The following is a 17508-nucleotide window of genomic DNA, read 5'->3' on the forward strand; positions in this document are numbered from 1 at the left end:
GCATTCAGAAATCTCATCCTTCACAAAGGATTCCAGGGTCCTACCCATGACCGTGTTAGGCTAATCTGTCTGTAATTTTCCTTTTGTTTTACTCCTTATTTAAAACAGGGTGTCACGTTAATGATTTTCCATGATACAATTTGCCAGTTCGCCCTGGATTCCACACAATCTAACTTTCCAGAGCAGCCTACCAAGTGGAACCTTATAAATCCATAGAGACTACAGCTACCACCTTGCCCTTGTCAACCTTCCTGGTCACTTCAAGAACTCTAACAAATTTGAGAGATATGATCTCCCATGCACAACTGCATGTTGATTGCTTTTAATCAAACCCTGCCTTTCCAAATGCATAGCTTATGTCTCAGAATCTTAAGTCACATACCCACCACACATTAAAATATATTTGGTTTACGGGTCTATAGTACCCAGGCTTTTCTTTGCTACCCTTCTTGACTAGTGGCACAACATTTGCTTATCTCCCAGGAGCTCATCCATGGCTAACAATGCAAAAATATCAGCCAGGGCCATTGTAATTTATTCTCTAGCCTCTTGCAGCATTTTTGAATGCATCTTGTCAGGACGATGAGATTTAGCCACCTTCATACATACTAATACATCCAACACCACCCCTGTGACATGGACTGTCAGCAAGAATTGACAACAAACCTCCCCCAAGTTCCAATGTCTTCATGTTTTTCTCCATGGTTAACAAGAGAAATTCATTGCAGACCTTAACCATCTCTGGGTTCTACACATTCATGCCCCCACCTTGGTCCTTGAGGCCCTATTCTCTCTCTAGTTATTCTTTTTCCTTTAATATACTCAGAAGAACCTCATTGGATTCACTCTAATCTTCTGAGCCAAGACTATCTCGTGCACCCTTTTTACCCACCTGATTTCCTTCAGTAAATTCCTGTATCCCCAAGGTACCTCCAGGGATTCCCTTGATTCCAGCTTCACGTAACTGCTTCACCGTTTTTTCTGGTCAAAGCCTCAATATCTTGTCGAGGGTTCCCTATCCCTGTCAACCTTGCTGTTCACCCTCACAGGAACAAAGACCTTGAACTCTAGCTCTCTCACTTTTAAAGGCCTCCCACTTGGAGCTACTATGCTGAATCAGGTCATAAAGGACCAAAGTACGTGTCAAAGTTACATAACAATAAAACTGATACAAAGAGCAAGGGTACATCAAATATCATCACGGAACCAGTAATACTGGAACTGCACTTGCAATCAGAATTCAGGACAGCATCCTGGTCTTTCCAGCAACACCTAAACTCCACGAGACAAATAAAATACTGGTTGTAAGGATTAAGCACTAACATAAGTTTACTGGAGTAGGGCACACAAGCGTTTGACTGAGCAATTTTCTGAGGAAGTGCAAGAAAACAAGAGATAGAACACGACAAACAAACGACAAGCTGAAAATACTAGCAATCCACTTGGCAAGACTTGCTTGAAAATTTGCTTAAAATCTGCATCTGCAGATAGGTTATGAACAAACATTAGTAGACCATTCAGCTTGCCAAACCTGAACTGCTATTCAACATTGTACAATCATGGCAAATTGAACACTTCAATACCTTTTACTCATCCCATCTCAACACTGTACAAAGTGCAATCTCCCTTATTTTTAAAATTGTGCCTATTGGTTTTAGACTCCCCAGGCAGGACAAACATTTCACCTGCATCTACCCTGTCTATTTTCAACGAGATCACCTCGCTTTTTCAAAATTGAAAACACAGGACCAATATGCAGACTGTCTTCCTAGAACACAGTTTCAATGACATGACTAAGTCTGGTAAATCCTAATTCCACTCCTCTATTGCAATATCTTTTCTCAGATAAAGAGGTCAAAGCTTCTCACTACTCTCAGTGCAGTCTAACCAAGCTCCTATACAATTGAAGAGAGGCTTTATTATTCCTGGACACAAAGCTCAAGGCAAACTACAAAAATATTGGGTAACATACACACTTATCTATTAACCTTCCCCCCCCTCCATTCTAAACTAATCGCTAACGTACTCAGTATGCGAATGCTATATGGCATGCAGCAGAGATTCAGAAGTTCCAAAATGTTTCCTGTAACTCTAGAATTCACTGCAGCATTAGAAGGTTATAAGTCATGGGCTCAGAGTTAATCATTCCATTCTGATTAACCCAATTAGATAGTATCAGATCCCGAAAAATATCCGCTCCTCAAAATTAAGTGATCCAGATGCCATTTTGTTCTTTTTCACGATTAAGTTTGTCCAGATCCCAAAATTATCCTGCAATCTCATTTGGCTCATTTGCAACTGTATATATTCACACATATCTTTAAAAACTATACTATTTATCACAGTTTTTCAACATTTATCAGTTTTGAAGATTTCACCTTTTTCTCATTTAGAGGGATCTCTAGATGCTTGGATCTAATTAGTGACAGCACAAAAGTAGTAAATTAATGCCAAATGAAATTTCAGGGTAATTTCAGGATCAGGACAACCTTTAAACAAAAATAGCAGCCAAACTGGTAAATTTGAGGAACACATTCAAACAAACTGCAAAGATAAAGGATGGCAAATAACTTTGAGTATAGTGTCAAAAACAACCAGCTAGGCAACACACCGCAGAGAAAAAGGGATGACAAAATGTTGATAATCTTTCCAGAGGTGCTGAACTTGCTAAGTGTCTCCAGTTATTTTTTCCATTTTAAATGGAGTTACACAAGATCAAGTTTAATTTAAATTTAATGTTCAAATAGATGCACACCATTCAGCCTATTATGTCTGCTTTGCCAAAGCAATCACAGTTGACCTGACAATCCTCAATTCTACTTTCATGCTGTTTTCCCACATAAACCTCAATTCCATTACGGATTTAAAAATCTGTGCACCTTAGCCTTGAATATACTTAATAGCAAAGCCCTAAGAACTCCGTGCAGTAACAAATTCTACAGATTTGCTACCCTCAGAAGCAATTCACACCCATCTCTTATTCTCTGGTCTCAATACCTACTTTGTCAAGCCTCAAGAATCTTCCATATTTTAATAAGGTTGTCCCTTATTCTTCTAAAACTCATGAGGACAAGCCTAATCCACTCAACTTCTCTTCATAAGTCTCTCCACACCCAGAATCACTGTGTGCCTTTCCTAGACTTCCACTATTGCCAGTACATCTTTCCATAGATAAAGGAACCAAAACAGTTCATCTTCCAGATATTGTCTGACGACTGCCCAGTACAGTTTTAACAATTTCATCCTGCATTTCTACTCTATTCCCTTTGGAACAAAGGTCAACATTCCATTCACCCTCCCTATTACCCACTAATATTCATGCAGAAGAACACCCTAATTCCTGTGCTGCAGCTCTGTTTAAATAACACTCACCTTCTTTATTTTTCCTACCAAAGTGGTATAACTACACTTCTCCACATTATATTTCATTAAGCAAACTTTGCACACTCACTTGGACATGTGCCTGCAGTCTATCATACTCACCACTTTATTCCCCTATTTGTACCATTTGCAAACTTGGCTATATTACACACTTCCATCACCAAATCAATGTATATTCTAAATTATTGCCCCAGCACAAATTCCTCACGTTCTTCACCAGTTACATTTTAGAGAAAATGCCCCCTTATCCCAATTCTGCTCGATCAACTGTCTATCCCATAGCGTTAAGGATTTAGATGGAGAGGAATTTGTTAAGCGTGTACAAGAAAATTTTCTGATTCAGTCTGTGGATGGAAAAAGATAAACCAGATCTAAAAGTTGAAGTTTTAAATTGGAGAAAGGCTAATTTTGACAGTTTTAGGCAAGAACTTTCGAAAGCTGACTGGGGGCAGATGTTCGCATGTAAAGGGACATGCTGGAAAAAGGGAAGCCTTCAGAAATGTGATAACGAGAATCCAGAGAAAGTATATTCCTGTTAGGGTGAAAGGAAAGGCTGGTAGATATAGGGAATGCTGGATGACTAAAGAAATTGAGGGTTTGGTTAAAAAAAGAGAGAAGCATGTCAGGTATAGACAGGATAAATCGAGCGAATCCTTAGAAGAGTATAAAGGCAATAGGAGTATACTTAATAAGGAAATCAGGAGGGTAAAAAGAGGACATGAGATAGCTTTGGCAAATAGAATTAACGAGAATCCAAAGGGTTCTTTACAAATACATTGAGGACAAAAGGGTAACGAGAGAGAGAATAGGGCCCCTCAAAGATCAGCAAGGCGGCTTTGCGCGGAGCTACAGAAAATTGGGGAGATATTAAACGAGTATTTTGCATCTGCATGTACTGAGGAAAAGGAAATGGAAGATATAGAATGCAGGGAAATAGATGTGACACGTTGCAAACATGTCCATATTACAGAGGAGGAAGTGCTGAATGTCTTGAAACGCATAAAGGTGGCTAAATCCCCAGGACCTGATCAGGTGTACCCTAGAACTCTGTGGGAAGCTAGAGAAGTGATAACTGGGCCTCTTGCTGAGATATTTGTATCATCGATAGCCACAGGTGAGGTGCCGGAAGACTGACTAACGTGGTGCCACTGTTTAAGAAGGTTGGTAAGGACAAGCCAGGGAACTATAGAATAGTGAGCCTGACCTCTGGTGGGCAAGTTGTTGGAGGGACTCTTGAGGGACAGGATGTACATGTATTTGGAAAGGCAAGGACTGATTAGGGACAGTCAACATGGCTTTGTGGGAAATCATGTCTCACAAACTTGGTTGAGTTTTTTCAGGAAGTAACAAAGAGGACAGAGTGGTGGATATGATCTATATGGGCTTTAGTAAGACGTTCGACAAGGTTCCCCGTGGGAGACTGATTAGCAAAGTTCGATCTCACGGAATAAAGGGAGAACTAGCCATTTGGATACAGAACTGGCTCAAAGGTAGAAGACACAGGGTGGTGGAGGAGGGTTGTTTCGCAGACTGGAGGCCTGTGACCAGTGGAGTGCCACAAGGATCGGTGCTGGGTCCTCCACTTTTTGGTCATTTACATAAATGATTTGGATGCAAGCATTAGAGGTACAGTTAGTAAGTTTGCAGATGACACCAAAATTGGAGGTGTAGTGGACAGCGAAGAGGGTTACCTCAGATTACAACGGGATCTGGACCAGACGGGCCAATGGGCTGAGAAGTGGCAGATGGAGTTTAATTCCGATAAATGCGAGGTGCTGCAATTTGGGAAAGCAAATCTTAGCAGTACTTATACACTTAATGGTAAGGTCCTAGGGAGTGTTGCTGAACAAAGAGACCTTGGAGTGCAGGTTCATAGCTCCTTGAAAGTGGAGTCACAGATAGATAGGAGAGTGAAGGTGGTGTTTGGTATGCTTTTTATTGGTCAGAGCATTGAGTACAGGAGCTGGGAGATCATGTTGTGGTCGTACAGGACATTGGTTAGGCCACTGTTGGAATATTGCATGCAATTCTGATATCCTTCCTGTCGGAAAGATGTTGTGAAACTTGAAAGGGTTCAGAAAAGATTTACAAGGATGTTGCTAGGGTTAGAGGATTTGAGCTATAGGGAGAGACTGAACAGGCTGGGGCTGTTTTCCCTGGAGCGTCAGAGGCTGAGGGGTGACCTTTTAGAGGATTACAAAATTATGAGGGGCATGGATAGGGTAAATAGACAAAGTCTTTTCCCTGGGGTCGGGGAGTCCAGAACTAGAGGGCATAGGTTTAGGGTGAGAGGGGAAAGATATAAAAAAGAGACCCAAGGGGCAACTTTTTCCACACAGAGGGTGGTATGTATATGGAATGAGCTGCCAGAGGAAGTGGTGGAGGCTGGTACAATTGCGACATTTAAGAGGCATTTGGATGGGTATATGAATAGGAAGGGTTTGGAGGGATATGGGCCGGGTGCTGGCAGGTGGGACTAGATTGGGTTGGGATATCTGGTCAGCATGGATGGGTTGGACTGAAGGGGCTGTTTCCATGCTGAACATCTCTATGACTCTATCCATTCTAACATACTGCACCCAAACCACAGGGTCTTAACTTGTCTTGCATACAGTATTTTATCAAAAACCTGGCAGCTGGGTGCTGTGTCCATTATACAAAAATCAAGATAAGCTTTTGTACATATGGTTTTTAACCAAAACAAACAGTTGACTATCTGCATCCTTGACCGAGAAACTGCACACAACGCAACAGACCAAGAATTGCGTAGATTAAATACAGGTCATTCTGCTCTTCCATGATGAGTTTGCAGAGGATTGAAACTATGCTATAAAAACTCACGCTATAAAAGATCGCTATAAGTTCACATTAGCCAAACTGCATCCACAATTCAATTGTGTTTAGCATGCTATACTAGAATGACCTGCAGGAGAAACTACTTGGTGGCAGAAAGGCACAAGGGGCATGAATTTCAAAAGCGATCAGCAAAATATGGTGACAAGGATAAAGATTACAGAGCAAGATGTTATGATCTTAACGCATTTGCTTGAAAATGGTAATAGAACAATATCCAAGGAAAATTGCTGATTAAGTCCCCGCAAATACTTAACCAAAGTAAAAAGTTAACATAGGCACAATGTTTTTGGTTCATCATTCAAGATTCTGTAACAAGCAGCCTGGAGCTCCTCCCAGTTAAAAATATTTGTTTTTGTGCAAAAACAAAAAACTCTTGCAGCACTGTACAGAAAAGGTGAATTTAGTTTTATTACTTTTGTATAAAACTAACAGAAAATTGAATACATTTGAAGCTTAAAATATTATGTAGCACTTTTTGCTTTGTCACAAAGCACTTCACAGGAGATGGTCAGGATTATAGCTGAAAACAGTATATTTTGAGGAAACTTAAGGTAACAAAAGGAGAGGGCAAATGATAGACACTAGTGCAGATATTCTCTATTCTTTCCTGTTGTTTTATCATTCTACCTGACTCAAACATTTGGTTACTAAACTTCTCAACCATTTAGTTCCAAACAATACTTAGCTGGATTTACATTGAAATTTCCTCCATTACACCCAATAAAAATAAATATCCTGGTCATTTCTCATGACACCTCCATACTCAATTTAAAAAATAAAATTTGCAAAGTTAAAACAAAGATATTTAAAACTGAACATTCATCCTTTCACACGTGTATTTTACTACTAGTTAAACTATTGTGAATACTCCTTCAAAAGAGAACATCTCAGGACTGCAGGTTTTCCGTTATCCCTTTGACTAAACCAGCTGATTGCTGCCCATGCAAGTCACCTCCAAAAGATATACTCAGACCCCAAGTAAAGGTTTTACTTTCTCTTTCCTGCTCTGCCTCATCACAAAACACAGATCTCAAAATACAAATGCATATTGTATTGGTTTACACAGTCATTAAATGTGAATCAATTTTGGATTCTTTTGAATCCAAAGGATAGATCAGGGTATTTTTTTTTTTAAGGTGACACAAAGTCAATACAGTGAATGCCCACTGTGTTTTGGGGGTTCAGTTGGACAGCCCTTTAAAATGCCACAAACACACGCAGAAAATAGTCAAGGCAGCTAATGCTGGATTTCAAACCTAAAGGATTGGAGTACAAGGATGCAGACTTTATGCTGCAGTTATACGAAACTCTAATTAGACCCCACATAGAATTAGGGCCAGATCTTCCAGGAGAGATGTTAGAAAGTACATCTAAATGCAAAAGAAGAGTGCAGGTTTGGAAGACTTCCTCAAACAGTAATTGATGCTAATTTAATCGTTAAACAGAAGCCTGAGACAGACAATGTTATTTTTAAGGGGATCAAGGGTTATGGGCCCATAGCAAGCACATGGAGTTTGGCCACAGATCAACCATGATTTTACTGAATGGCAGGACAAGCTCAAGGGGCTGAAAGGAACAGGAATGGGCCAATATTCTTTATGAATATTGTTGCACTCCAAGGAATGTTTGAGGTCATTGAAGACATCTTTTCATTTTAAAACAAGAAAATTGGACGGTAAGTTGAGAAAACAGGACTGGCTGGAAAGAATTTTTCCATGAGCCAATTCAAAAGCTAATTTTGAGGGACTTTAGCCTGAATGATGTGGCGTTGACTTGAAAGAGGAAGCTGGCGTTCGCTCTCCAGAGTTTAGAACAGAGTGATGCTGGACAAGCACAGGTCAGGCAGTGTCCAAGAAGCAGGAAAATCGACGATTCGGACAGAAACCCTTCATCATAGCAATGTGCCCGAAATGTTGATTTTCCTGCTCCTCGGATGCTGCCTGACCTGCTATGCTTTTCCAGCACCACTCTAATTCAGACTCTGGTTTCCAGCATCTGCAGTCCTCATTTTTGCCATTTGCTCACCAGTCTATCTATTGAATCTGTAACAGATATTGCCGATGGAATTTTTTAAAAAAGAACACATCCATCTGCTAGTACATTAAAACAACACAACTGGTCTGTATCCTAGAACTTCTGCTGATTTGCAAAGATCTTCGTTAAACAATCGGCCATAATGTCGAACTGACAGATGAACTGGTTTTGGATGTCAATGGTGATCAAAAGCACTCAAATTACTTCCATATTTACACAATTTGACCCGTACTCTTAACATTTCTGCAATTTCACCATTTGAAATATTTTAAATATAAAGCATGAACCTCAAGATCATCTGGAACTTCAGGTTACCAAAAAACAGTTTACAGCACTTCCAAGTCTATTTCAAATTACAGAATGGAATCTATAACAAACAGTGGCAGTTGCAATAAGAAATCAATCTTGCAGAATCAATTCAAAAATTGCAGGCATTAACATTTCAGGTACTTATCTAGGTACAGCAAAGAGACTCAAGGTACAAAAGCCCACAAGCCCAATTTACTAAATTATCTTATTGGTATGAAAACACTGCAAACATTATCTTAACATCCAAAGAAGCAAGAATACCATCAGATGCATTCCTGAATAAATGCTAATATTCTAGAAAGTCAAGTGTTTATCCACTTACATTTTCATGAGGAGACATTATCCTAACCATTCAAATTTTCATTGTTCCCATTCTTTAAAATCAATTTGCTTGGATGTTTCAACACACCTGCTAATACTATTCCACCATAACATTGTCCAAGACTTATTCTCTAACCAGAAACCATACATGGGCCATGGCGAATCCTAACCACCAGGAAAACAATATGAAATTGCAATCAACTTGTTCAAACTGATTACAACACACCTCCATGGCAATGGGACCTGAAGTTTTGGTCCAGAGGTAGAGACATTATTATTGCACCACAGGAACCCAAATTTCAAATCATCCTGTTAGGGCATACTATGGGACATCTCAGAGGCAGATGGAACTTGAACCCAATGCTCTTGGAGGTAGGAAGACTACCACAGAATCACAAGTCCCTCTTAAATGGAAAGGAGAATTATATTTCTTTTCAGAACATCTGAGAGCACACACAGATGAGTTCAGGAGGTATGGTTCGAGTGTGGGACTAGCTGGGTAGCTTTCAATAGCCACTGCAGACACGATGGGTTGAATGGCCTTCACCTGTACTGTAACATTCTATGATATTATAATTTGTGAAACACTTGCAAAATAATAAGAGTGGAAGCCTGTTCCTTTTTTATTAAAAAACCAACCTGTTCAGACATGTTATGACACCTCTAGAACAAGTGGGGCTCGAACCCAAACCTTCTGGTCCAGCTGTAGGGACACTAACATAGCACAAAGCCCTAGCTTTTTATAGTAGCATGAAACTTCATTTAAAGCCTAGTAAATGTATACATATTTCACTATGATTAACAAGCAAGCTAAAAAAATTTAAATGTGTGGAATTTATATAGGCAACCTTGCATTTTATTCAAGTACCAAACTACCTTAGTTGGCCACAAAACAGTTTGATTGTTTTTCACACTTTCAGAAACTTTGTATAATTGCAGATACATAACATAGGATAATACTAGTTAATTGCATGCCAACCAGTTTAAAAAAGACAATTAGAATGGAAATTGCACAAAACACATTGTAAACAGATTACTACAATTGAAGAACCAGACTTCAAATGTCATCTCACTTCCACAGACACTGTTTTCACTCTGGTAACGTGCATGCATGGTTTCCAACACCCAGCAAGGTAAAATTCAGATAAGGTAAACTGTACAACTAAGCTAACCTCAAATGCTCCCCAAACATCTATGTATACTGCAAATAGGATCATTCAGGATGAAGTCATCTCAAAAGACAAGGATTTTAACTCAACAAACATGATCTACAGAACAGTTCATTGGTAAGCCAGTCAGGCAAGTTATAAGCAGGAAAAGGTTTAAATGCATTAAAGCTTTGTTAATCTTTCATCAGCTCCAAATGTGGAGCTTTAAACCTGATAACTAAAACAATTTTATTAAAAGTTTAAAACAGAATTAAATGCATCCAATGAAGGTTACAGATTACATTTATGAACACACTATTCCAAAATAACAAATTTGAAGGTGGTCACCCAAGCCACCACAAATTGACCTGAATCCCAAGCAGTCAAGTGTCATTTATAGGATCGAGGCCATCTGGTACTTTGTTGCTCCCTGAGGAACAATCTAGTCAATCCTACACCCTGCTCAATCCCTGTAGCCCTACAAAGTTTGTTTCAAGGGCCCATGCAATTATCTGTTGAAAGAATACTGTTGCCACTTCCACCAGTCTCAAGGGCAATAAGATCCAGGTCTTTACTACTTTTTGCATAACAATGTTCTTCCTCACATTTCTCTAACAACTCTTGCATAGAAACAAATCCTTTTACCATCAACTCATGAGAACAGCTTGTTCTTCTGGACCTCAACTAAATTTTGCAATCTTGCAATCGCCTCTCAATTAGGGATCAAGACTAATAATTCAGCCTAAACTTAATCCCCATATTATAGGACAACAGAGCTTTTCAGCAACAGCCTAAAACTAAATAAATGGCAATATGCAGTACTCGACCATAATTCTTCAAGTAAACAAAATTTTACATTGAGGGGAAATAAAAGCCGGTTGCAAATATGATCATGCTCTTCAGTGCAACCAGAGAGGATACACAGTGAACACACTTGACATTAGACAGCAGGAAATGACAACTGACTAACACAACTGGACAATGAACTCCTCCAGTGTACAAATGGCTCACTGATTTAGCATCATGTTTTGAAATGGCTTCCAGATAAGTTAAAATAGCAGCTCAGCTCACAGCTCAATTCACTAATAAGTGAGCAAAGTCAGATTTCAAACTTAAAATTGGTTGGATCAAATATTCCAACAATTTTGGATGTATTTATGAGTGCTGGGCCAAACAACTGCTAAATTGAAGTTATATACTGTATAAAACGTCAAACACAAAAAGCAACCTATGTCACTGTGCTACAGGATTGCTGAATGCCTACTTAAAACTATACCATCGTTTCACCAGGAAAAAAAGACATCAGTAACAAGCATTTTCAGAAAACAAACATTTCATGTTTTAAATTACTGAATCATCACTGAAGTATAAGGGTACCGTTTTCAGACCCATATTTGGATGTCATCACATGGGTCAGGAATCAAAATGACAAGATCCCTGTGTCAATTTCAATTATCAAAACATCTCCCTGCCTTGCACTCAAAATGATATAAACTTACAAAATAATTTGAAAACAGTCGTTCCCTATGTAATTTGGTCAATTTCTTAGATAAATTTAAGTTACAAAACCATTTCGTTTGATGACCATGCATTCTCATTGCATGTTTGAAAGGATTGTTGTCCCTCACAGGTCAATAAATGCATTTTGGCAAAAGCCATAACAAATTCTGTTAGGAGGTGGGGCCCAAGAAACCAATGTCTCAATCCAATAGTTTTTTTAGTCTGTGGTATTTCATATTACAACTTGCATCTTAAGTTTGTGCAATAGACCAGTCTTTCAAGAGCCTAAATGTGATCAATACCCTACCAATTCCGAAGTAGACATATGGGCTTGATTCAGTCATCAACCATGAGCCCAGATTGAAAACTTGTTTCGTAGCCATTTCAAGTGTATGAACTTGAGCCAATATCTATTCAAATGGTACAACAATGTGGTAGCAGGCAAGTGATATATTGTAGGAGCTGCCAATGCAATATTAAAGAAAAGCCAACTGCTTATTCTGGTTTTATAAATCCTATGGGAATATTAAAAGGCAAATGCCAGAATCCTGGTCAAGATTCTTCAATCAACTAACAAAATCAAAAATAATTATCACAATGGCATGCAACATATCAATGACTGGTCAGTCTACCCAAGAAGAAAGAGCAAATTTGGTTCATAATCATCTGTTAATCTGAAGAACAAATTAATTACTTTGGCAAATCATACCTCAAAAAAAAAAACATACCTATTAGAGATCCAGGTTATAGTCTCTGAATTTACAAACAGCACCACATTTAGGACAACCTACTTGCAACTCAAGATGGATCAAATTTCCTGCTACTATCCTAACAAGTATTAAAAACCTGACGAGCAAATGTTCTTCTCTCACCAACTAAAAGCAAACTATCTTGTTCACCTTCTATCAAAAAGAGTGGTACAATGTGAAAAAACAATATCCATACACTTCACACCTAATAACCTTACTACTTCAGTGCAAACAAAATTTGAGAGAGAAAAATAGCCTTGCAATATATCATAGTTCTATCAATTGAAGTTCAGACAATCTCCCTAAAATTTGGTGTAGATTGCAGCTCCTTGAGGCTTAATATCAAGCATTAAATCAACCACAGCACTGGGGGCAGTTACACAACTTTGGGGACTCTCTGGGCTCATCTATGATGACTTTCCTTTATGCAACTACATAAAGCACCTGACAAAACAAGCAACACAATCATTTTCAGAAGCCTGTCTGCAAAATCATTTATTAGCTAAGTGACAAGAAAACTACATAAAATGGCCTTTACATTGCTACACCAGTTAACCAGAACCAAAATTAAATTTTAAGCAGTAATTCTGCTTATTTCTGCCACACTTTCCTCTATTATCCTAATTTGGTCATCAGAATTTGTATTTATATGAACAGATGGGACCTAATGACAACAGCAATACATTACACAATGGAGAGATAGCGGTAAACACACCAAAAGTTGAAAACTGATTCAGCAAATTTGTTGACTAAAAAAGATTGAATGTTTAGCAGATGAGGTTTAACATACAACATACACAAAACAATGAACTGTTTAAAGGTGACAACCTAATCCCACAATAAAAACATGCACTGCAGCTCAAATATTGAGCTATGTATTGTTTCAATATTTTGTTTTATTTTAAAGCATATAAGCTACATCAAAATAAAAACATTTCACTACATCCACTATGGGAGAAGCAGAAACTCATTAAGACCCCAGAAGCACAATTTTATATTTTTTTAAACAAAGGATCAAAAAATTACATGCAGAACATTTTGCTGAGGTGAAGCAAATAGGAGTAAATGAAAATCAGTCACACAAAAAATTGAATACTGCAAGTAAGTCAGGCCTAAAGTTCTCTGCTGCATGTTCTTCATGAGTACCTGCTACTCGTATAAAAATTCAATCTAGAGATTAATTTTACATAGGAACACAAACATAAAACATACAATAAATACAAGAGCAGGTTAGTCACCCCCTCAAGCCTGCTTTCCCATTCAATAAATGCATGGCTGATTATCCTGCAACCTCAAATTCACATTCCCATCTCAACCAATAGCCTTTAAATCCCTTGCTTCCCAAAAATCTACCTCTACCTCAAAACCGTTCAAGTACTCTCCTGCCACAAGCACCTTTTCAAGGAAAGAATTCTAAAGACTCAACCCACAAACATTTGCCAAATCGGTTAAATGGCAGCACTGATTTTTTTAAGGAATAACTTAATTCTAGATTCTCCATTGAGAGAAAACATAATTCTCACATCTAGGTAAAATCTGCCCCATCAAGACCCTACAGGACTTTTCTACCATTACCTCATCCTCTCAACTCCAGCATGTACAATCATAACCTGTCCAATCTTACCTCATAAGGCAATAGGCCTATTCCAGGTTATGGGTGTAGCAAACATTCTCTGAACTGCTTCAAATGCAATTACATCATTCCTTCTTCCAAAAGAAGATCAATACCATGCAATAACCAGTTCATTGATGCGCAGTTTAAGTTCTGCCAGGGACACACTGCTCCTGACTTTGTTATAGGCTTGGCTCAAACATGGACAAAGGCACCGAATTCCAAAGGTGAATTAAATGACAACCCTTGATATCAACCAATGCCACCCAGAAGAACAAAGGCAGCAAAAGGAACACCAAACACAAGCTCCTTTCCAAGTCACTTGGAAATATAATCAGGGCTCCTTCAGTGCCACTGGTTCAAAATCCAGGGATTCCATCCCCAACAGCACTGTGGGTCAACTTGCAGAACACAAACTGAAGCAATTCACAGTGTAGTTCATCACCTTCTCACAGGCAACAAGGGATAGGCAATAGATGCTAATTTCCACCAGAATAAATCAAAGGAAGTGCTCTAGATATGGCCACACCAATGTCCTGTATAACTGAAGCATAACCTCCCTAATTTTTTATTGCATTCCCCTTGGAATAATTGGTAACATTGTTAGCTTTTAAAATTACATGTTAACCTTGTGATTCATTCATTCAGTCACCTAAATGCTTCTGCATCTCAGAACTATGTAATCACTCACCATTTAGGATGTTTCTTTAATCTTCCTGCCAAAGTAGACAAGTTTCACATTTTCTCACATTCTACTATTTGCCCCACTTTCCCCACTTACTTATCCTAGCTATGTTTTTTTGTAACTTCATATCACCTTCACAAATTTTCATACCTATCTTTGTCATTAGCAATTTTGGCAATTGTACCTTCCACCCTTCATCCAAGTTATTTATATAAATTGTGAACAGTTGAAGTCACAGCACTGAACCTGATGGCATATCACTTGGTAAACCTTGCCAGAGAATTACCTATTGATGTAGGAATTGTACCAGTCTCCATCACTTCCCCTGGAAGCTCATTCCAATCAGGCACACCCCATGCATGAAGAAGTCATCCCCTCGGTCTCTTAAATCTTTTCCTCTCACCCTAAATCTATGCCCTCTCATCCTGGACTTCTCTACCTTGCAGAAAAAACCTTGCTTATTCTCTTTGTCCATGCCCTTCATGATATTACAAACTTTGAGGTCACCCCTGAGCCTCCAACACTCCAGGAAAAATAGCCCTAGCCTATTCAGACACTCTATAGCTCAAAACCTCCAAACCTGGCAACACCCTTGTAAATATTTTCTAAACCCTTTCAAGCTTCACAACATCCTTCTAATAGGAAGGAGACCAGAAATGAACACAGCATTCCAAAAGTGACCTATACAGCCGCAGCATGACCTCCCAACTCCTTTACTCAATGCACTTTACATTTAACTAGATTAAACTCCATCTGGCACTCCTTGGCCCATCTAATCCAAGTCCCATTCTACTGAGACAACCTTCTTTGCTATCCACTACACCAATCATCTGCAACTTTTACTAGCCATACCTCCAGTGTTCACATCCAAATAATTGATGATAAAAGGCAGTGGACTCAGCACCAATCCATGTGGCACACCGCTGGTCACAGGCCTCCAGTCCAAAAAGCAACCCTCCATCACCACCCTCTCGCGTACTTTCTAGTGAATTTTGTATCCAAATGGCTAGCTCTGTCTGTATTCCAGCTGATACATCATTGTTAACCACAAGGTATGCACTGAAGTCTACAAGTGAGTGATGGAGAACTTTTTTTAACCACTTACTATGTTTAGGATTCAATGCTAAACAATTTTTGTAAACTAAATACCAAGCTAATTTAGCTTAGCATTTGAGTTACTGAGACTTGTCTATCAGCCACATATTATGCCATGACTGAGTAATATGCATTTGTCCTTCATGTTCAACACTTTTCTACACCAGGCATTAACACAGGAGATGGGGTTTAACCAAATAGCTTCAATTAAGCATCAGGAGGATAGACCCACTTGCATGTGTGGAGAGACCTTAACAAGCCCTTCACCTGGCATGTTAAAATAAAAATCAGGTTTACTCTACATCCAAGGGTAATTCCTTTCCTGTTGACATTTCAAACCATAAAGAGCAATCTGCTACAAGTCAACAAACCAATTAACACTCAGCAACGAGATTTTGTTCCTTTGAGCCTCAGAAATAACATTACAAAGAAATTACCTTTTGGCATTTGTTCTTGATAACCGGTGTGACATATAAGTAAGAGTTCTGTGCAAAAAGATGGGCTGAAATACAGAACAGACTAGTCAGAATACTGCCATAGGTTTCATCGCGTAATGATCGGGAATCAGCATTAACAGAAATGATTAATTGAATAAATTCAGAATCACACTGACAAGATATTAAAAAGTGTCAACTTAGATTAAATGATTACGATAATTAAAAAACGAAAAAACATCATCGGCGACTATATTAGTATACACATTAGACAGCATAACGCCCTCTTCCCAAAACACCAGCTCCGAAAAACGAGTCTCTATCCAATTTAGATCAAAAACTCACCGCTATGAGGTTTCTGGTTCGGAGAAATCTGTAAATTTGAGTCGGTTCTGGGAAGAAGAAAGGGAACGAATGTGTGTCACAATCTCACCCAGGGACTTTTCATCTCTCACCCTTTTACTGCAAGGGATTCACTGAATACAAACCAAGGGTCTTCTACCCGAATTCTGAAGTTAAAACATGGATGGGTTCCTTTACCGGTAAAAGAGCGCATTTTGGAAGCGCTGCAAACCAGAACAGAGGAGTGGGGTTGCGGTTTTATTTTTAAAATATATTTTTTTTGAGTTGCTACCAACAACTCTAGTGCCCACAAGCCACGAATCGTACAGGTTGGATTTTTAACACGAGAATCGCGAATGGAGATGATCCATTCAAGCAGTGAGGCGCGCAACCCTTGACATCTTTCTCTGCCTAAAGCTTAAAAGATTGGAAGATATTTCTTCGGGGTGGGATTCGGGACTACCCTAGCCACCAGCCCCCTTTCCTAGAAGGCTGAGGGAGGGAGATTGGGGGGGGGGGCGACTGGAATCGGCGGGAACTCTCCTGCAGACTCTCCGGATGGTGAGAGCGGAGCTGGGGAACACGTTGATCTTTTTCCCAGTAACGCGGCCTAGTCCGCAGCCGAATCCTCGGTGTTTACCGCCAGACGGGGAGGGAGAGTGACAGGAGCCCGTGGAAGTGTTGGAATAAGCCCGGTTATATTGGCAATGCTGGGAAGGCAACGGTGGGGTGGGGTGGGGGGGGGGGTAAGAATTTAATAATTTCAGGAGAGGAAATCCAGTTTAAAAGGTTTTGTACAAAAGGATTTCTATAGTTTTGAGTTTATAAGATTATAAAACCACCACTTACTCTCGAAGGCCTGCAAGAAAAGCTCGTGGTCGGCCTGGATTTGGTCAATCTTGGGCTTCCTCACGGCATTTTTCCCCCCTCCGTGTTTGTGAGGAGCCATGGCGGAGTCGGCAGCTCGAAGGGAAGGAGGGGGAAATTCCCTCAGAGAGACGGGAGGGGGGAGTGTGTGAGCTGTGGGGTGGGGTCAAACTCC

At 39.5% G+C, this 17508-nt stretch overlaps 1 protein-coding gene across 1 annotated transcript in view; it reads right to left on the bottom strand.

Moving 5' to 3' along the window:
• LOC122562302 (polycomb protein suz12-like) overlaps positions 1-17495 on the bottom strand; it is a 55267-nt gene extending 37772 nt beyond the window's left edge. Inside the window, exons 1-3 of the mRNA XM_043715122.1 lie at positions 17316-17495; positions 16470-16516; positions 16128-16192 (exon numbers count right to left, since the gene is read on the bottom strand). Of these exons, the coding sequence (XP_043571057.1) occupies positions 16128-16192; positions 16470-16516; positions 17316-17415 (212 nt within the window). The 5' untranslated portion in view covers positions 17416-17495. The remainder of the gene's footprint in view (positions 1-16127; positions 16193-16469; positions 16517-17315) is intronic.
• Positions 17496-17508: the final 13 nt, after the last annotated feature.

This window comes from Chiloscyllium plagiosum, chromosome 24 (assembly GCF_004010195.1).
Source record: "Chiloscyllium plagiosum isolate BGI_BamShark_2017 chromosome 24, ASM401019v2, whole genome shotgun sequence".
Taxonomy (NCBI): domain Eukaryota; kingdom Metazoa; phylum Chordata; class Chondrichthyes; order Orectolobiformes; family Hemiscylliidae; genus Chiloscyllium; species Chiloscyllium plagiosum.